Below are 20,676 nucleotides of genomic sequence, written 5' to 3'. Positions count from 1 at the left end.
CCTTATTAAACTTTGACCTTTTCGACCTGGGACTTGAACAATGACCTTCTCCCAGGAACTGGACAGACAGAGACTCCAACTCTACATCAGTATCTGCCTCCTTTTGGTGCCGTTTGCATCAGAGTGGATAGCATGGGTCACACACACACACATGCACAGTGACGGTCAGAGACAGGGTGACTGGACCTAAAACTTTGCCCATGGCAGAGTGGGCATGTGGTGCATGCTGCCCCACTGCATGTCTTGGAAAGGGACCAAGCTAAGACACACACACACACACACACAATGAACGGTGAAAATACACATATTTAAACACGGTGTATATAAGACACACACATAAAAAACATTCCATGAACATATCCACACACATCCACAGACAAACACACAGATTTTGGTGTGGTGGAAATGAGGGGAAACTAATGGTAGCTGCATGTGCCTACTGCCAGCCCCTGGTGGAAGGGGGAAGGACACTGTATGGATCACTAGAACACTTCTTAGAACTAAGAATTCAGCACAGTAGCATAGCCACGAGGCCTAGGCACCCTAATTTACATGTCTGGCCCCCCTACATTTCTGATTGGTTACACTTAAAAAATAAGGAATTGTTGATATACAGTACAGATATACTGTATATAAAATGATATATAATTTGAAGATGGGAACCCCCCCAAAAATACTTTTTTGGCTATGGCCCTGATTCCACATTCTTCAACTGGCATTTTATTAGTAATGTAATTAATAGCAACTTCATATTGAAAAGTATATAAAGTTTTAGTCATAAAAATATTGGATTTTATAGTTGCTGTAGACTTATTGCTACAGCCATTAAACCAACAGTGGTGTGCTCACCGTTAATGGGTCAACTATTAAATTAATTTATGTTCCAGAGAAAGAAGTTGGCAATACCACTTTTAAAAAGGCTTCATACTGTATTAAGTAATCCATTTCACAATGTTCTACAATGCAGTTGGTCCTTCAACCAATAAACCACCTTTCTTTATCTTCCACCCAATTATTATACGTGTGTCACATGACTCAATAGCCAGTCCCCTTTTAGAAGTGCTTGGCGTTAATTTGTTGCATCAGTCTTAGTGTTAGCATGCTGTGGACTAGCTAGCTCCATAAACTTTTAGAAGTGTTTGCCTTGAGAGGATACCAGTGCATTTGGTTGTGTTTATGAGAAAACCCCTGTTCCCTGCACTACAACTACTACTACTACTACTTTGCTACTACTACTACTACTACTTACCCCAATTGGATGAAAATAGCTAGGCTTTATGACCTATATGATTTAACTTTCCCCTGTATCGATTGTTTTGTTTTTTCTTCCTCTAACTCTTTGGATATGCTGAGCCTGTTTGAGCCTTGCTTTTCAGTTGGTTTGCATTGAATCAAGATATTTTGGTTCTTCTGTTATGTTGGGTTTGAATCCTCCTCAGTTTGGTTCTGGAACCTTCCCCTGTTTTTGGTTTTGGTTTGTTTTAGGTAAGGTTCTTGTTGACGTTGCCTGGCCACTGACTTCTCCTCTCTACCCCCTGTACCTTCTTGCATCATTCTCCCCCTCCTTTTTCTAAACTCCATCCCCTTTCACCTCAATATTCCCCCTCTCTTATCCTTTTCTCCTTCCTTTCGCTTTTCTTTCCTTCCAACTGTGGCCCCACTCTCTCTCTCTCTCTCTCTCTCTCTCTCTCTCTCTCTCTCTCTCTCTCTCTCTCTCTTGCTCTCTCTCTCTCTCTCTCTCTCTCTCTCTCTCTCTCTCTCTCTCTCTCTCTCTATCTCTCTATCTCTGACTCTGAATCTTTTCTTTTCTATCTCTCTCATTTGCTTTCTCACTCTGGCCATACTGTGGTTGTTGTAGAACAACTTCATAAACTTGAGCTTCCTGAGGCTCTTCAGGGCAGCCCGTCTCATCAAGCTGCTCCGGCAGGGAGAGACCATCCGTATCCTGCTCTGGACCTTCGTCCAGTCCTTCAAGGTAGTGAGGCGCGCACACACACAGACGCAAATACACACACTGACCCACACGCACGCACTCACGCAGACAAACAATCACGGTACTTTCAACCTCGGTTTCCTGTCTTCCTCCAGGCGCTGCCCTATGTGTGTCTACTAATCGCCATGCTGTTCTTCATCTACGCCATCATCGGAATGCAGGTAGAACTTCCCGCGATGCTCTGCACAGCAGTGATAATGATGAGGATGCAAGACATCCTGCAGTCAGTCTATGATGGACCATCGGATCAAACCACACTCTGGCACACAGCGGAGGCTGGTTTGTTGATCATGGTTTTGTCTTGGCAGCTCTTTGGGAACATAGGTATAGACGAGGAAGCAGAAAGTGCCATCAACCAACACAACAACTTCAGGACCTTCTTCAATGCTCTCCTGCTACTCTTCAGGTGTGTATGTGTGTGTGTGTGTGTGTGTTTGCGTTACACACGTGTCTACCTGTAAGTCGCTCTGGATAAGAGTGTCTGCAAAAAAAAAAAAAAAGACTAAATGTACCTGTGTGACTTTAGAGTCTACCACATTTTTGCCTTTGTTTGCCTTCCAGGAGTGCGACAGGAGAGGCATGGCACGACATCATGTTGTCATGCCTGGGCGGCAAGGTGTGCGACCCTCTCTCTGGAAACACCCTGGCAGAGTGCGGCAGTCAGTTTGCCTACCTCTACTTTGTCTCCTTCATCTTCTTCTGCTCCTTCCTGGTGAGGAAGACCTCTTTCTTTCTTTTCCTTCTTTCTGTTTCTCTCGCTCCGTCTCTCTTTCGCCTTCTTTGGGGGGGCACCCTCTTTCGATTTCCTCAGTTTGTTTCTCCCTGTGTGTGTGTCGTGTAGATGCTGAACCTGTTTGTGGCTGTCATCATGGACAACTTTGAGTACCTGACCCGGGACTCCTCCATCCTGGGTCCCCATCACCTGGACGAGTACGTCAGGATCTGGGCCGAGTATGACCCTGCAGCTTGGTGAGTGTCCCCCCCCACACACGCACACACGCGTTTAGAAGCACACACACACACAGTCATGCAAATGACACATATACACACATCATTACACATGTGCACATACAACAACGTATGTCTATAGATGTCAACATACACTGCATACATACATATACCCACGTCAACTCAACTATATAACACTCCTACACTTTGATGAGCACACCTCACACTGGGAAGTATTCAAGGCACACATACACAGAGTGAGAATCTATACACACATAATTAGACCCACACACACTACAAAACTTTAATCTACACTGTATATGGATCGACTGCTTCCACCTGTTTAAATGTGTTTACTCCTGCAGAGGAAGACTACCGCTCCTCCATGTTAATATGCGGGCCGTAACTCTTCAGCCATGACGAGTCCCGATAGGCAGATCCTAGGCCATCCCATACTGTACACGCTACTCAGAGTTCTGTTAACACAGGCGTTCTGTTGTCATGGCAACACTTTTTTGGGGGGGGAGAGGGGGAGGGGGTCCGACTTTTTGGAACCCATGGCTTGTAGTTGACCAGTTGTTTTTGACATTATAGGTTAGACTTGCATAATGGAACTCTGATCCCATATCAGCCGTAGTGAAAGACTGGGACTTTCACAGGGAAATGAAAGGAGACATGGTGACAGAATGTTCCATCACGGCAAACGCAGAGGGGGGATCATGGATCTGAGGTGTAACCTCCTCAGTCATCCACTTATCCCACCTTCCCCCAATATACACCCCCTTCCCCGTTCACTGTGTGTGGTTGAGACCCCCCCCCCACCCCACCCTTACCCTGAATTCCTACAAACCCCCTCTGGAATCTGTATACTGCCAAAACTTACTGTGGTAGTATCACCACCCCCTCCATATCCACTGTGGTCCACTCTGTGGACCCAGAACTTTAAGTTTCTTGGTATCTGCATTCCAGTGCCTGTCACCCTCCTGCTGTTCTGTAGTCAGCACTGTAGAGGGATAGTTGAGGGAGGGAGGGAGCTGAGGAATGAATGAAAGAGGAAGGAAGGAGTTGAGGGAGGAATGGAGACATTTTACATAAAGATGGGTAAATATTTGATAAGGTTACACACACACTTGCAGACATACAGGGGTTGTGCTGTGTTGAAAGTAACTATTACACACTAAGCGACTTAGGAAGCGCATGCATTTCCCTTTTAATTAGCCCAATTCATTAATTACACACTACACACGTACACAACCCAAATAAGCCTTGGCAGACAGTATTGTGAGAGGATGGGAGGGAGGAAGGAGCCAGGGGTTGTGGAAAGATAAGGAAAGAGAAGGAGATAAGATAAGGAGATATCTTTGGAATAGGAAGAGACCAAGTCAGTGCGGATGACCAACACCACAGCTCAACTGGGTGACGCGCAACAACAAGTGTGTTTTTTGCCTGTAGAGTGTGTGCGTGTTTTACAGTAACTAATGCGTTCTACTGTATAATCCTGTATTTGTGCTCTTATTCCCCGATGTTTCTGTTATTGATGGGGTGTGTATGTGTGTGCGTGCGTGCGTGCACTCGTGTACATGTGCGTGTTGGTGTCCGTGTTCTAACCCTCCCTGTATTCTTCTTGCAGCGGGCGCATTCATTATAAGGACATGTACAGTTTATTACGAGTTATCGACCCTCCTCTTGGCTTAGGCAAGAAATGCCCTCATAGGGTGGCCTGCAAGGTTTGACTTCCATTAAAACCCTCCAACACACCTGCCACAGCATCCAGGAATGGAATGAGTGTCGCTTACGTTTTGATTTCTCTTCCTTTATGAATATGTTTCCTTTCATTTTCTTTTTCCTTTTTTTTTTTTTTTTTCCTTCGTTCTTTTATGTATACATTTTTTTTTTTTTACAACTTTCTTTTCTTCTTCACCATTTCGACTTGCATTCTGACCTGAAAGAGAATGTGCAGGACAATGCAGACACCCAGAGAAGCATGAAGTGCACCACTGAAACTAACCCACTCCCCCCAAAAGACCCTGAAGCATTTGATTACATAAATAAGAACATGAATGTATTTATTATATGGTTCCGGCATTTTTTCTCTCTCCGTTGTTTTGCTTGCTGTCGAGCCCCAGCTAAAGGCACTGTGGAAATCTGTACTGTTGCATTGTTCTTGGTTGTGGTGGGGGGGGGGACAGAAACTGCATTGACACCCCTCCCGTCATCATCGTAACTACCCCCCACGCCCCCCTCCCCCCCCCCCCCCCCCGTCCACCTGGTTCAGCAGGATAAGAGCTCAGTGCCTGTTGTGCTCTGTTTTGCTTTCCTATGCAACCATGCCCCATCCCAAACCCTATTTCCAGCTTGCATAGAATAATGTACTGGCAGCCTACTTCCATCGTACTTCCTTCCTTGAGAAGACACGCAGACTCAGAGCCCTGAACAGCCTCACTGAGATTCTCTCTCTCTCTCTCTCTCTCTCTCTCTCTCTCTCTCTCTCTCTCTCTCTCTCTCTCTCTCTCTCTCTCTCTCTCTCTCTCTCTCTCTCTCGCACACAAACTCCAGATCAGCCAAGTAACCTTTGTCTTTTTTGTTGTTTTTCTCCTTTCTTTCCCTCTTCCTATATTTCTATTTTCTCCATTCCTCTCCCCACCTCTCTCTCTCTCCTCTCTCTCTCTCTCTCTCTCTCTCTCTCTCTCTCTCTCTCTCTCTCTCTCTCTCTCTCTTACTCTGCATCTCTCCATATCAATCTCCCGATCTCCATCCACCTTCCCTTTTCTCACCCACTCTCTTTCTTTCCTCTCTCCCTCACCCACTCTCTTTCTTTCCTCCCTCCCCCCCCCTCCCACTTTCTCTCTCTGCCTCCCACCTCCTGGGAGGGCTGTTGTGTGTTTGGGGCCCCAGTGGCAGGATCAGTTGCAGGGATATGTATGAGATGCTGAGGCACATGTGCCCTCCGCTAGGCCTGGGGAAGAGGTGCCCAGCACGGGTGGCCTACAAGGTCAGACCAGGACCCCACCACCGGGGGGCAGGGGGGGGAAGGGGGCAGCGCTCACGTTGTGTATCCGTAGTGTTGGTGTTCTTTCTTCCCTCCTCAGTTATCCGTTCCTTGTTTTTCTTTCCGTTACTCGAAGGAGGGGTGGGGGGAGGTGCTGGTTGGTGTTGTGGGGGGGGGGGGGGGGGGGGGGGGGGAAGGGGGTTAGGGTCAAGGGTCAGACTCAGGTGTCCAGGATATCCACAGGAGGGGGCGAATGGAGGGACCCTCTCAGCCCTTTTGCGCCGTGTACACTGACTGAAGCGCACGGACACCATCGGACACACACGCTCAGGACTTAGTCGAACACACCTGCTCGTGTCATTCAGACATTGAAGGTGGCATTGTACTTTTGCCAGCCAATCAATAATCGTTCATGACGAACATATTTTGGGGAATTTATCAAGTGACTTCTTCTTTTATCACTTCATATTGTCTTTTCGACAAGTGTATACATTAAAGGGTTGCTTTTAATGTATATCTGTAGCATCATCTTTTGTAGTTAATTAAGAAAAAGAACTAGGAAAAAACATTTAAGTTTAGCCATGCTGGCAATATATTGGGTACCCATATCTAATATAATCTTTGCCTAACATGTACATACGCACTTGTATCCAGGCACGTTTACACACACACACACACGCACGCATGCGTGTGCAGCAGGGCCTGGAAGGTCCGCAAGACTTCTGTCCTCTGAGTCGCTCCGTCCTGTGGATGGGACACGCACACACACGCAGACACACACAATGGGTGAGCCTTCTTTTAATACACACTTCTTGGGAGGAGGTAGAGAGTAGGACAATCCCGTTGGTGACCGTGTTCTCAATCTCTTTACGTAGCGAAACAAGACATCCGATTGCCAGCAAATAACCAATCAATTTTCCACTACTTTTGGTTTTGTTGTTGTCGTGTAGAACCTCCGGCCCGGTAGCAAAATCTGCAGGTGTATCCCCCGCCCCCCTCCCCCCTCCTGCCCCGCGTCTCTTCCGTCAATGCAGTTCTACTCTGTTTCCAGCCCCCCTCCTCTCTGCATACTGTCCCCATTCCCCCCGCATGCCTGTCCCCTCACTCACGCCTCCACTGGTGGGCACTGCCGTCTCTGCCCCTCTCTTTCACACACGTACACACCCACGCAGCTACAGCCGTTACAATCCTAACAACACTCTCCACCCTTACTATGCAGTACGCCATATCGTATACATCTCTATGAAGCCCTTATGAAGCCCTATGTTACTGTCCTCAGCAACATCAGTACAAATAATGTTGTCTCTGTTGTTAACAGCATGCTTGCTCAGTTAGTTCAGATGAATTTGACGCCTGCTCCCACGTTCGCTACACAGACGTTCTATTTAAAAGACGCAATTGTATTTCCCCCGGGACAATAGACTGCACCAAGCTGGTAATAGCCCCTATGGCTACCCAAAGGGTAAAAACAGAGTGATCCCAGAACCAGATCAGACTTATGTCACCACTACATTTAACCAATAGCGTAGACTTTGGGTGACAGCATTTGATTGGATATTTAGAGTCCAGACACTTGCCATTTGAAGCCTACAACAAACAGAAGGAAATAAACAAAGTCACTAAGTTTTATCATAATACATGCAAATACCTGTCGACATACAGTTGGAGATCTCTCCATTGCTAGCCATCGCTTTGCCCCAACCCTTTTCTTTTGCTGAATCTCTCTTTCCACTCAACTAAATCTCTCGCATTCCTTTCTATGGTTGGTTTGTGATTCTTTCTACTGTTTATGGTGCTTGATCTCTCTCCCTTCCAGTACATTCCCTCTTTTCTATACCTTGTTTTCTGTGTTCCTCCTCTTGCTTTCTCCTTTCCCTCATCAACCTCCTCCTCTCCTCTTCCCTCTTCATCCTGGCGCTTGATCTTCTCTATTGTCATCCCTTCATCCTTCTCTCTCTCTGTTTTGTCCGTGGTCCTAACAGCCTCCCTTCTGAAGTATGGTCCCTGTAACTGCCCCCCCCCCCCAAACTTCCTCACTCGTCACCAAACCTTACCTCTTCACCCATACCTCCACACCCATACCGAATAAACTAATCAGCACAGTGAGTTGTAGTGATGTCCGTCCTTAATCATAGGTTCAAACCTCAGCCATGAAGATAGATTATCTCAGATAAACCTTGCCCACCTTCTCCTCGAACTCTGTCCCTGTACAGTATGTCCATCTATCCCCATCCTCCGGCCAATGAGAGTTTGTGGCCATTTTCTCTTTGATCTCTGACCTAGGCCTGTGAGAAACAGGGAAGCCCTAGCTTCAGTGTGACTCACCTTAGACTTTTCTCTGTTTAGAAGAGACAGTAGAGTCTTCAGGCTGGACCGCTGTGTATCGGACATTGACTGGATTAGCGTGGTGGTAGAGTTTTTGTATTCTCTTTCTATCTCTTGTATTATTTATCATATCTCACTTTTTTCTAACTTCTTTCTGCTGAGCTTTTCTCTCAAATGGGGGGTGAGGAGTCCTTTTGGACTCATCCTCCAACTGCCCGCTTCCTCCCTCTTTTTCGCTTTTATATCCTCTAAACGCTAAACTACCCCTCCCCCGTCCCCCCTGTTCTTTGTTAACGTTTCGTCACTCACCATCTAGTCCTCAATAGACTATAGGCTACCTGCAACCACAGCCCATTTGACCTCACAAACATGGCTTTGTTGGTGGCCATCTTTTCTTTTTCCCCAATTTCTTTTTTTTTGCCGCCTATATTCACTTTTTAAGGCTGCACCCATTTCTTGTTGAGAGATCAGAGAATCTGGATAGTGCCTCCACTCTCTGCCTATAGCTCCTATCACCATTTGCAGTGATACTGACCTAGACCCTCTGCAACCTACAGTTTGTTCTGATTCCCGCCAGTAATCACTAACTAACTTGACTCAGAAACCATTTTGTAACATGCCAAACTGAGGATGCTTTCTGTGTACGGCTGTGCAGCTGCTTGTCATGTGAGCACGGCATGATGCATGTGGGCGGGGCCGGTGGGAGGGAGGGGTCACAGGAATGAGGGGAGGTGGATGGATGTGGGGGAGGGGGTGGGAGTTTTTTCCAGCATGGCCTGTTGCATGTTGGGGATTTTGTCGCCATCTGACTGTGGTCTCCCGCACACACTAACATCACACCGGCGAGTGTGTGTTTTGTTTTGTGCGGTGTGTGTTTGCTCTCGTCCATATCTGGCGAGACCAGCCTTGGATAAACGATAAACAAAAACAATGGGCGCACCCCGTCTCTCTTCCCAGCCCTTCGGTTTTGGTTTATGGCTTTTTCGCCTGGTCTCTGTTCAAACTTTGAACCTCCAGGGGGAGCTCAAGATCTGCTGGACAATAGTCTGTGCTGTTTCTGGCAGTAAGACACAACTATGTGACTCTACAAAACCTGTGAGGGACCTACTTCTGCAAGGAGCTTGACAAATGTTTCCATAACACTTGACAGACGGCATCTCCCCTACACCTATGATGCCATACGTCACGACTGTATTTAGTTTTAAAATAGAACATCTAGCCAGTTACATCCTACCAGTAATGTCTAGCCAATGTTTTTCAACAACTTGGCTCTCACAGGCTATTAGTATTCTGTATTTAATTTCCTTCTGACAAAATGGGATGTTTTGATTATGGGGTAAGCACATTTTCTTTTACAGACAGCTTTTCATTCCACAATTACCTTAAAATTACCCACTTTCACTATTTCCATGAGGTATTGGTTTTGCCAGTGGACTGACAGAGTCAGACCAATGCGCTTGTCCTACAGCTATGATATCTACTGAGCTCCCCTCCTCCTCCATTCCCTGTCCCAGCCCTCTCTCCCCTCCCTTCCCTTACCCCACCCGGAGGTTTCCACTCACACATCCGATACGCACGCACCCACCCCCTATCCGGGACGTGCGCACTTAATTCTCACTGCCCCCCCCCCCATCCCCCCCTCCCCTCCGATTCGCTGTCTCCCACAGAGGCTACTGCGCATGGACCTCCCCGTTGCCGATGACAACTCGGTCCACTTCAACTCCACCCTCATGGCGCTGATCCGCACGGCCCTGGACATCAAGATCGCCAAGGGTGCGGAAGGTTTGAATCCCCTCCTTCTTCCTGGCTGTTTCTCACCGACTCTTCTCCTTCTTGTCTTCCCCTGGAGCAGCGCAGGGCTGCCGGCCGCTCCTGCTGCTCCAGCTGTGTTTGTATCCTGTCTACCCTCACTCCTCGGGCCCTCGTCCTCTCCTTCTGTCTCTCAAGTACAGCTCTTCCTCTAGTACACTCATCGGCAGAATAGTCTCAGGGCGTTAGTCTTACCCTCTAAGGGTCGAATGGACCAATTCCATTCCCTACTGTCGATTTGAAGGAGTAGATCGTAGTAAAAAAATCCAATAAACGGAAAGCTAGACTCTATCAAGTGATCAGGTGTATTCGTCTGATTGGATGTGTTTTCATCCCAATTTCAGATGATTACTCCATGTTTCAGATTATAGCAAGTCCAGTTTAGAACTTTGCTGGGTGCATACAGGCTTGCAACCATTAACCAAAAATATTTGTGTGTGTGTTGTTCGTCCCTTCTTTGGCACTGTGATTATTTGTATTGACGTGTTTGTGTGTCAATACGTGTGAATGTATCACATTTGGGTGTGCATGCACGTGTGTGTGTGTGTGTGTGTGTGCGCTCGCCCGCATATATGTGTGTGCGTGTGCTTGCCCGCGTATTTTTGTGTGTGCGCGTGTGTGGTATTGCGTGTGTGTAGGTGGTGTAGACAAACACCAGATGGACGCGGAGCTGAGGAAGGAGATGATGGCGATCTGGCCCAACCTCTCCCAGAAGACTTTGGACCTGCTGGTCACACCACACAAGTGTAAGTTGCAGAGCGGTTCTGAGCGCGCCCACCGTGACACGCCCCGACCGTGACGCGAGCGCCGGCGTCTTGTCTCTTCACGCCACCCGAGGACAGCTTCTCTCAGCCAGTCTCTTTCACTGCTGCACCCTCTGAGACAGCAGGCACAGCTCCCCTCGCCACACGCAGGAGCTCTCTCTCTCTCTCCCTCACACACACACACACGCACGCCCAAACCCACATAGGACGCCACGACAGTTAGAAATATGTAAGCTATTATCTCATAAATTCTGATGCCCAGCCTTACCACAGGACCTACCGTATCTACATGACTTGTCCAAGCCTTGCACCTACACACCCACACACCCACACATACTCCCCATACCAAACCTTCTCCAGCCATCACACCAGCCCTCCACGGCTGACCCCACTCTTCAGCCTCCCTACCCCTACAGCAGCTCCCTCCCCAGGGTCCAGCTCTCTGTGCCTGAGTTCAGGGGGTGCCTTACTATAGACCAACTCTCTATAGAAGTCTTTTCACTCCAGGGTTGATACTGTACAGTAACTTTTAGACCGGGGCTGTGCTTCCTAGGAAAAGTTATATCCAAACACACAGCGTTGCAAACAGTTTAAATGACATGCACGGGTGCCAAAGCACTAGTTGCATCCATGGTAGTTGGTAATGGTTTGCAGAGAGCATGACGTATATAGTAGAACAATCTAGACCGATTTTCTGTGGTGCTTCTCACCTGACTGCTCATTGAACCAGATTGACATGGGTGCGTTATGCTCCTTCTCATGGTTCTTGTCAGCCATGTTGAAATCAAACTGACGAGCAGCTGCTTAGCCTACTGGTGAGTGGCGCACAGATATGGTCCCTACTGTAGCACAATGCTTGCGAATGCACTTTTTTTGATCGACTCTCGTCCATTTTATTGTGAGGATTTGATTTGCTGTAAACCTGGCTTCTCTCTGAGACTGTTTTAACTCTTTTTCACATTCTGAAGCTCTTTCCCGTTGGCCATTTCAGGGTCGCTATCAGAGCTTCTTCCCACCTACTATTAAGAAGTAGAGGGGAACTCTTTCTGCTCTTCAGAATGCCAAACAGCATCAAAACAGCCATTTTGGATTTGTTGGGTAGCTCTCAGTCCACTGCCAGGACCTTGCATTCACACAATAAAGTGGCCTTTGGTCTTATTTTACATGAATGACAATTCAGTATTTTCTATATAGAAACCTCTGAAATATGATATGAAAAGATCTGTATCTTAGACATATCAAAACATTAAATGTATCAGATCCTTTTTTTTAAACAGAGTCTGTTTGTGAAAAGACTATCGGCTCTGTGTTTGTGTACGTGCGTGTGAGAGTGCTTCTCTCTGTGTGTAGACTAGATGTGTGTCTGTGTGCGTGTGTGTGTCTGTGTGTAGACTGGAAAGGAGTGCGTGCGCGTGTGTGTCTGTGTCACTGTGTGCATGCCTCTTCCCCTCTCTCCCATCCCTCTCGCTCAGGGTCCCATACGTAAGCGTCTAATCGTGCAGGGTAACTTGTCCCTCTCTCAGCAGCGACAGACCTGACGGTGGGGAAGATCTACGCTGCCATGATGATTATGGAGTACTACCGCCAGAGCAAGGCCAAGCGCTCGCAGGCGCTACGCGAGGAGCAGGTACTACTGTCACTAGGGGACACACAGCCGCCCTGCTAGTGTCTTTAGCCCTGAGGCTGACTGAGGAGACACCTAGGCTGCTAGCCCCTCCACACACTGGCCTGAGCTGTGACAAGTGACAACTAGCCCACATGCAGTGAGAAGCTAAATTACGGGGATAGTGACCCTCTGAAATGTTTCTTTTGCATTCAATAGGCTCATCGTGTCACATTTATTTGGGGTTTATTTAGGTTTTGAGCCATTTCTCTTACAGATCAGATAGAAAGAGTTTGAGTGTTAGAGACTGAGGACATTTTAAGTTCAGCAGAACTTCCGCAAGGTACTGGGCCTTCTGCTGGTCTAAAAACAAACAACATACAGTCAGGTCCATAAATATTTTGACATATTTTCATCATTTTGGGTCTGTACACCACCACAATGGATTTGAAATGAAACAATAAAGATGTGCTTTAAGTGCAGAATTTCAGCTTTTATTGAGGGTATTTACATCCAAATCAGGTGAACAGTGTAAGAATTACAACAAATTGTATATGTGGAGCACCCCTTTTTAAGGGACCAAAAGTAATTGGACAATTGGCTGCTCAGCTGTTCCATGGCCAGGTGTGTGTTATTCCCTCGTTATTTCATTTACAAGGAGCAGATAAAAGGTCAAGTTCATTTCAAGTGTGGTATTTGTGGAATCTGTTTTGGAGACCAAAGAGCTGTTGCTATCAGTGAAGCAAGCCATCATACGGCTGGACAATCGAAACAAACCTATCAGAGAGATTAAACATTAGGTGTGTCCAAATCGACTGTTGGGTACATTCTTAAAAAGAAAGAACGCACTGGTGAGCTCAGCAACACCAAAACACCCGGAAAACCACTGTTGTGGATGACAGAACATTTACATTTTACATTTAGTCATTTAGCAGATGCTCTTATCCAGAGTGACTTACAGTAAGTACAGGGACATTCTCCCTAAGGCAAGTAGGGTGAAGTGCCTTGCCCAAGGACACAACCTCATTATGCACGGCCAGGAATCAAACCGGCAACCTTCTTATTACTAGCCCGCTTCCCTAACCGCTCAGCCACCTGACTCCCGACAGAAGAATTATTTCCCTGGTGAAGAAAAACCCCTTCACAACAGTTGGCCAGATCAAGAACACTCTCCAGGAGGTAGGCGTATCTGTGTCAAAGTCAATAATCGAGAAGACTTCACCAGCATAAATACAGAGGGTTAACCACAAGATATAAACCATTGGTGAGCCTCTATCAGGAAGACCAGATTAGTTTGCCAAAAAACATCTAAAAGAGCCTGTACAGTTCTGGAACATTATCCTATGGACAGATGAAACAAAGATCAACTTGTACCAGAATGACCCATCAGTCATTGTGACCCACCATTGTATTGCGACAACTTTACTGCATACAAAAACAAAGTGAAGCATTTTCTTTTAACCGTTGGGCTGTCTCAGACCCCCCACATTGCGAAGGTTAAAATTAATGTATTTTTATTTGTTTTTGTATTGGGTAAAATTGGGTAAACACAGCAATGGTTAGTTATGAACCTTTGGGTCATGTGACCCGAAGGCAGCACAAGGGTTAAAAGTGACAATTAGATTTGATTATGTTAGTTTGTCCGAAGGGACCAAAAGCCCATATGAAATCTGTTGTAATTCCTACACCGTTCACCTTATTTGGATGTAAATACCCTCAAAATAAAGCTGAAAGTCTGCACTAAAAGCACATCTTGATTGTTTCATTTCAAATCCATTGTGGTGGTGTACAGAGCCAAAATTATGAAAATTGTCAATGTCAATATTTATGGACCTGACTGTATTTGAGGTAATGGCAGGCAGTAGCAAATTTAGAGTAGCAGCAGTGACTTTATACACACAATGTGCTTGTTTGTTTTAACTGCATTTTCTTTTAACTGTTAGGCTGTCTCAGACCCCCAACATTGCGAAGGTTAAAAGAAAATAATTTTTATTTGTTTTTGTATTGGGTAAAATTGGGTAAACACAACGATGGTTCGTTATGAACCTTTGGGTCATGTGACCCGAAGGCAGCACGAGGGTTAAGAATGTTGACTACTAGAATGTAAATACTGTACAGAACACGCTCTGAACACGAATTGGGTTAGATATGTGTGGGTGCAGATGTGTTATTGTCACAGTTCTCAAAGGCAGTATGTCTGGCTCTGCTATGCTTTCCTTGCCAGGACACCTTTAATGTTGTATTCCTTGCCTTGATTGCTAATGAAACCCTTCCCTTATGCCTGTAGCCCTTGACTGTAGCCCTGGATTGTAGTCCTGGACTTTTGACCTGGCCTGTGTTTGCACTGTAGTCTTCCTGTAGCTCTCCTTTATCTTGACAGAAATTGCCTTGTGTTTCTATAATAGTGTCTATCCCTTGGTGGTCAAACTGTGAAACTGAACACATTGTAGCACAATGAAAGCATTTGTAACACATTTCATCTAATATTTTAAAAGTAAAAACAAGGTTATTAAAAGGTATTTGATGTATATATGTTTTCATTCCCCCCCCCCCCAAAAAATAGATATATTTGCCACCATTTTGAACTAGTTGTATTTTTGAACTTACACAAACACAATGAAGAGCAGAAACACTTTAGAAACGAAACTCCACACCTCCTCTCGCTGCCCTCTTTATCCCTAGGCTGTTCCTGGCTCTGTGAGTTGTGGATGCACTCATGGCTGTATTAGACATACCTAGAGAGCACTTCCTGTTCCTGAGAGCACTTCCCGTTCTCTTCCTGTCAGTCACACAGCCCGCAGGTAGTTGGGCCAAAGCAATGTGTTTTACTACCATGCGCTCATGTTCCTGGCTTACGGAAGACAGATGATGTCACTCCAACACGCTCCATCCCTGCTGATCCATCCTGCAAGATGGTTTCTTCTCTCTGCACCCCATCTACGTCTCTGCCACCGCCCTCGTCAGTCCACCGCACCCCCTTTTTACCTCTCAACCTCCAACTCTTCCTCCCCGCCCCTGCCTCACCCCCCCCCCCCCCCCCCCCCCGCCACCACCACCACATTCCTCTGCCTCATCAGCACGGCCACCTCCAGTCTGCCACACCTGCCCCTACTCTCCTGACCTCTACCCCACCTGTCCCCCTTTCCCAACCTCTGCTTGGATGCTGTCTACCTCCTGCTTACAAGTGGGCAAGAAAAGAGGAGTGGTCCACCACATCTTTAAACAGTCCCCCACAGACGTTTTTTCTGTATTAACGTTATTTAAGTGTCACAATATCATCATGAGATGTTTCAACATTTGACAACATAAGAACCAGGACGCTGGATAGACCAATGACATCAATAATCCATTCCATAGGAATGTTCATGTCATGCATGGGTGCAGATGGAGTTTGCCAGACTCAGGCATGTGATGTGTTTAGGGTCGCTGGTGCACTGTCCCGGACAGGAAATGGCAAAGTTCCATGTCCTGTTAGCTCCACAAGGCGGAGAAATGCTGCAGAGATGTTTGACCGTCAGCCAAAATGGCTACTTTGTGGAGTAATAACTGTTATTTTGCTGCGAATGAGTGAAAGTCTCTGTTATCTATCCACTTAAAGCACATAAGATGCATGGACCACAGTACTGTACATCAAACAGCACTGCTCCTCCTTAAGACATCTTAGGGCTGGAAAGTAGAGGTTCGAAGACCAAAAAAAAAGTTCTAACACTGTATGGGATATTTGGGAAACTTTGTTTCTATACGTTCCCCCACAGGTTTTTTCATCCTTCCTGCTATTTTACCTCCCAAACCTGGTCATTCTCATGTTCATCCTCGACTTCTGTATCTGTCATCTGTTTTTGTTCTCTTATTTTTACTCTCCCACCTTTTGTTCCACTGTTCACTCAATTATTGGGTGAAGATGCCTGAAGTGTGTCCTGTACTGTATACCTCTACGTTGGGCTCGAGTCACGTAGTGCCTTGTTCTGCTTCCTAACTCCCTCCCCCTGGCCTGCTCTCAACCAATGGACTGTTTTACTGCACCGACTGTCATTTCCAGGTTGCTTGATTGAAGGTAACCGATTGGCTGCTGCAGGTCTTAAGCTCATTTTAACGTCCAAATAGAACAGAAGAACCTTGATTTTGGATACAATAGTCATAAATCAGTGATTATGAAGCAAGGTAGCAGCCAAACGGTCACCACCAAAGTCATGAATGCAGTGAGAGCTGTTCCGGTCACATCTGTCACTCATGGACTGATCTGGAAGTGAGAGATCCATCGGCATGATCCATCCGCAAAAGGACTTCAACCCCCAGAGTGCCCTTTGGTTACTCCCGTCAACCCCCTGTACTGCCGAAACCCATTTCTTTCTCTCCTCCCTCTACCTCTCCTCCATCTGCGCCCCCCCTCACTCTAACCTCCCTTTTCCTCTTTCCCGAACTCCTCCCTCCTTTCCCGCATCTCCTGTTAGTCTGCCTGATAGCTGGCGGCCATGTTGTATCTCACACAGAATCGAACGCCATTACTGTTTCAGCGCGTGGAGCCTCCCTCCCCCACTCCTGACGGGGGTCCAGGCCTCAACAGCCTACCGCCATCCCAGTCGTCAGACCCCGTCAACAGCCTGTGAGTAATATCCCCGCCCCCATCACCACCACCCTCTTTTAGAAGCCTCCCTCCTCTCCTTTTTCTCCCCCCCCCCCCTCTCTCTCTCTCTCTCTCTCTCTCTCTCTCTCTGTCTCTCTCTCTCTCTGCAGCCAGAGAGGGATGATGGTGGGTGGGAACCCAATATCTTCCTGTGGGCAGAGGTTCATGTTCTGGCAAACATTGAGTCAACATGCCTTATGTTTCAAAGGACTCCTGTGTGTGTGTGTGTGTGTGTGTGAGCGTAATGAAGATAAAGGCTCATTCAAGCACTGAATGTAGCTGATACAGAGTGTAAGGAGATGTATGAGCATAGATAGACGAACGATAAGGATCGGTGTGTTCTACCTTGAGAATTCCATTTGCATGTCAGGTGGAGGTGTGTGTGTGTGTCACCAGGGTGTGTCAAGTGTTTGCCCTCGGCTGTCGGAGGTGTGTGTGACTGTGTGTGTGCCGTAGGCCGGTGGAGGGGGGGGTCCCAGAGAGCCAGTCATGGGTGACAGCCCGGGCCCAGGAGATGTCCCAGAAAGCTGGCAGCTGGAGCCCAGAGGGGCCACCAGAAGACCACCTGGACAACAGACACAACTCACAGGTAAACACACACACATCACATGGAACACAAAGTACCTGACATTAATATTCTGTCAATACTTCCCTCCTTCCTCCCTCCCTTCTAGACATCCCTGGTCTGATAATACAAGACTGGTTGTGTAGATGAGCACATACGTTGACCCAATCTATCTCCATTAATAGATCAGAGATCAGCTGAGGGAATGGAGAAACTAAGGATTTGTTTATAGATCATGCCGATGTGACCAGCTGGAGGATTCAAGGAGTGACAGCTGACCCAGGAGCTGTGGCTTGGTCAATGGTTTCAACTCCACCCCGCTCATGTCCTGCCTTCCTTCAGACGAACCTGATCTGGCTGTGTCTGGGAGTCAGTTGGCTGAGCGGTGAGGGAGTCGGGCTAGTAATCCGAAGGTTGCCAGTTCGATTCCCGGTCAGGCCAACTGACGTTGTGTCCTTGGGCAAGGCACTTCACCCTACTTGCCTCGGGGGAATGTCCCTGTACTTACTGTAAGTCGCTCTGGATAAGAGCGTCTGCTAAAATGACTAAATGTAAATGTAAATGTCTGGCTTACATTTACATGTATTCATTTAGCAGACGCTTTTATCCAAAGCGACTTCCAAGAGAGAGCTTTACAAAAAGTGCATAGGTCAATGATCACAACAAGATAGCCCCAAAAACATTGCTGGTAGCCAAAACAGGAGCATACATTGTGATAAGCAAATAAGTGCCAATGGGAAGAAACACAAGAGCATGTAGTTAAACAAATTACAACCTCATGCATGAACCTCAAAAGTGCAAGAGTGTACCTGTAGGAAAGCAAGCAACAAAAATATAATTTCCAGTGGGAACAAGTATTTAAATCAGTTACAACTAACCAACAAGTGCAACAAGTCCCTCAATAAGTATCATTGTGTTCCTGGAGGAAATAAACTAACATTGGATCCAACAAATCTTTCTTAAGTACCGTTGTACTCCCGGAACAAATGTGTCTTTAGCCTTTTCTTGAAGGTGGGGAGACAGTCAATATCTCTGATGGAGCTGGGGAGATGATTCCACCATTGGGGGGCCAGACAGGAGAAGAGCTTGGGTTGGGAGCAGGCGCTCTTGAGAGGTGGGACCACCAGACGGTTGTCAGAAGAAGACCGAAGGTGGCGGGTGGGGGTGTAAGGCTGAAGGAGAGATGTAGGCAGGTACAGTCCCGTTCACCGCTCGGAAGGTCAGTACCAGGGTTTTGAATCTGATACGGCCATGATGGGTAGCCAGTGAAGGGAGATGAGGAGCGGGGTAACATGGGAGCGTCTGGGTAGGTTGAAGACCAGGCGGGCTGCTGCCTTCTGAATCCTCTGGCTTAACTCACCCTTTTCCATTTGTTATACCTATTGTTCTCTGTTGTCTCCCATGTTCACACGTCTGACTGTCTACAGTGTCTACAGAGGGACTCCGGACCTCATTACCCAACCTTGTGAACTCATGAGCCTTCCCAGGTCTGGGCTCTAACCCCGCGCTAACCCCAGGCCCAAGCCCGGCTCAAGGCCCATCAGCAGGATCAACCCCAGTCCAAATGCCAGATTTAGACCCTTACTTATAGCTTATAGCTTATTGACCTCTAAAATGTGCTTAGCAATGTGCTAGCCATTGAAACAGGAATAAAGACCCCCCACAGCCACAAAGACCTGATCTCAGTACTCCTACCTTACCGTAGAAGCACCTTCTCAGTCCAGAAGTAGATCACCCCCCTCCAACCCCCACCCACCTACCTCACTCCCTCTCATCCCCTGGGCCCCCATCCTCAGTCGTGTCGTTTCCATGGCAATCACGCCTGCGCTCTCACTCTGTGTTGCAGACGGTAGAGATGAGAGAGATGGGGCGGGACGGTTACTCGGATACCGAGCACTATCAGCCAATGGAAGGCCACGGGAGGGCCACTTCCATGCCCCGCCTCCCAGGCGACAACCAAGTGAGCACCCTCATCCCCTCATCTTCCTACATCCCTCTCCTACTTTCTCCCACTCCAGATTCCCTTTCCTTCCCTCGCCATCTACCTCAGTAAGGAGATACAGATTCCAAATGTTCTTCCTTGTTTAAGTCTTAAAGGACATACTGTAGTAAAGGGAACAAGTGTAGTTTACAACATAGTGAGTCATGATACAGTACCTTCGGATAGTGAGGCAACAAAAGTGCATCACACATATTGTAATCTATTGAATATTTGTGGATTTTGGCAATGTAAATTGACAGTTGTTCCAGGGTAAGGGGTTGATACTAAGTTTGAACGCTACCCAACAATCCACAACACGACAGAAAGAAACTAAATAGAGGAACAAACTGGCAGATAAACTGGCGGAATGAAAAGCTGGACAGGTTAACAGACTGACCTTTGTGTAAATTTGTGACTATTCAAAAAAAAACATCCTTCTGCCCCACCATTTGTCCTTCCCCTCCTTCCTTCCTCATTTCCTCATTTACTCCCCTCCTCCTTTCCTCCTTTCCCACCTCCCTCTCTTCTTCCCTTCCTCCCTCCCCTCCCCTCCTCCCTGCCCACCTTCCTCCTTGCCCATGTCTCATTGCATGGAGGTGTGTAACTGTGGTTGTCCCTTCTCATCTGAAACACACTCATCCCTGCTATAGTGTCTCATGCCCTGGTGAGTCCTGTGGTTGTCAGAACACACACACTCACACAAATACAGACTCTACTGATGACGATCACCTCTCTGAAGCCCCTAATCTCTCTCTCTCTCTCAAACCTTTTTTTCTTTATGAGAAATATCGCTAAACTCAATATTTTATTCTTTCTTCATCAATCTTTCCTTCCCTCCTTTTTAAGGGTCTGACTCCAGAGATGAATTTTTGTAAACGTGGGGAATTTGTTTCAACCAGGTTTGGAAGCAGTGCCCTTTTTCTGCCATTATTGCTGAGATACCAACTTGTAGTATTATTTGAAAACATACACTTGTTGATTTTTGGCATTTTCATGGATGATGGTTCTGGACATAGAGCTGATACAGTGGACACAACCAGGTTGAAACAAAGGTGTCTGTTTTTTAGTTAAGAGA

General features: G+C 46.9%; 2 protein-coding genes across 4 annotated transcripts in view; one reads left to right on the top strand and one right to left on the bottom strand.

The window, feature by feature from the left end:
• LOC136941056 (histo-blood group ABO system transferase-like) overlaps positions 1 to 20,676 on the bottom strand; it is a 45,715-nt gene that overhangs the window by 1,499 nt on the left and 23,540 nt on the right. The window lies entirely within an intron of this gene.
• The window catches only part of cacna1aa (calcium channel, voltage-dependent, P/Q type, alpha 1A subunit, a), a 73,178-nt gene that overhangs the window by 47,732 nt on the left and 4,770 nt on the right, over positions 1 to 20,676 (top strand). Inside the window, exons 38-49 of the mRNA XM_067232720.1 lie at positions 1,859 to 1,975; positions 2,089 to 2,154; positions 2,302 to 2,399; positions 2,555 to 2,705; positions 2,835 to 2,962; positions 4,572 to 4,668; positions 9,923 to 10,037; positions 10,703 to 10,810; positions 12,352 to 12,455; positions 16,922 to 17,034; positions 17,512 to 17,644; positions 19,467 to 19,580. Of these exons, the coding sequence (XP_067088821.1) occupies positions 1,859 to 1,975; positions 2,089 to 2,154; positions 2,302 to 2,399; positions 2,555 to 2,705; positions 2,835 to 2,962; positions 4,572 to 4,668; positions 9,923 to 10,037; positions 10,703 to 10,810; positions 12,352 to 12,455; positions 16,922 to 17,034; positions 17,512 to 17,644; positions 19,467 to 19,580 (1,344 nt within the window). The remainder of the gene's footprint in view (positions 1 to 1,858; positions 1,976 to 2,088; positions 2,155 to 2,301; positions 2,400 to 2,554; positions 2,706 to 2,834; positions 2,963 to 4,571; positions 4,669 to 9,922; positions 10,038 to 10,702; positions 10,811 to 12,351; positions 12,456 to 16,921; positions 17,035 to 17,511; positions 17,645 to 19,466; positions 19,581 to 20,676) is intronic.

Source organism: Osmerus mordax, chromosome 3 (genome assembly GCF_038355195.1).
Source record: "Osmerus mordax isolate fOsmMor3 chromosome 3, fOsmMor3.pri, whole genome shotgun sequence".
Classification (NCBI taxonomy): Eukaryota; Metazoa; Chordata; class Actinopteri; order Osmeriformes; family Osmeridae; genus Osmerus; species Osmerus mordax.
This window is presented reverse-complemented; position numbering and strand designations above follow the sequence as displayed.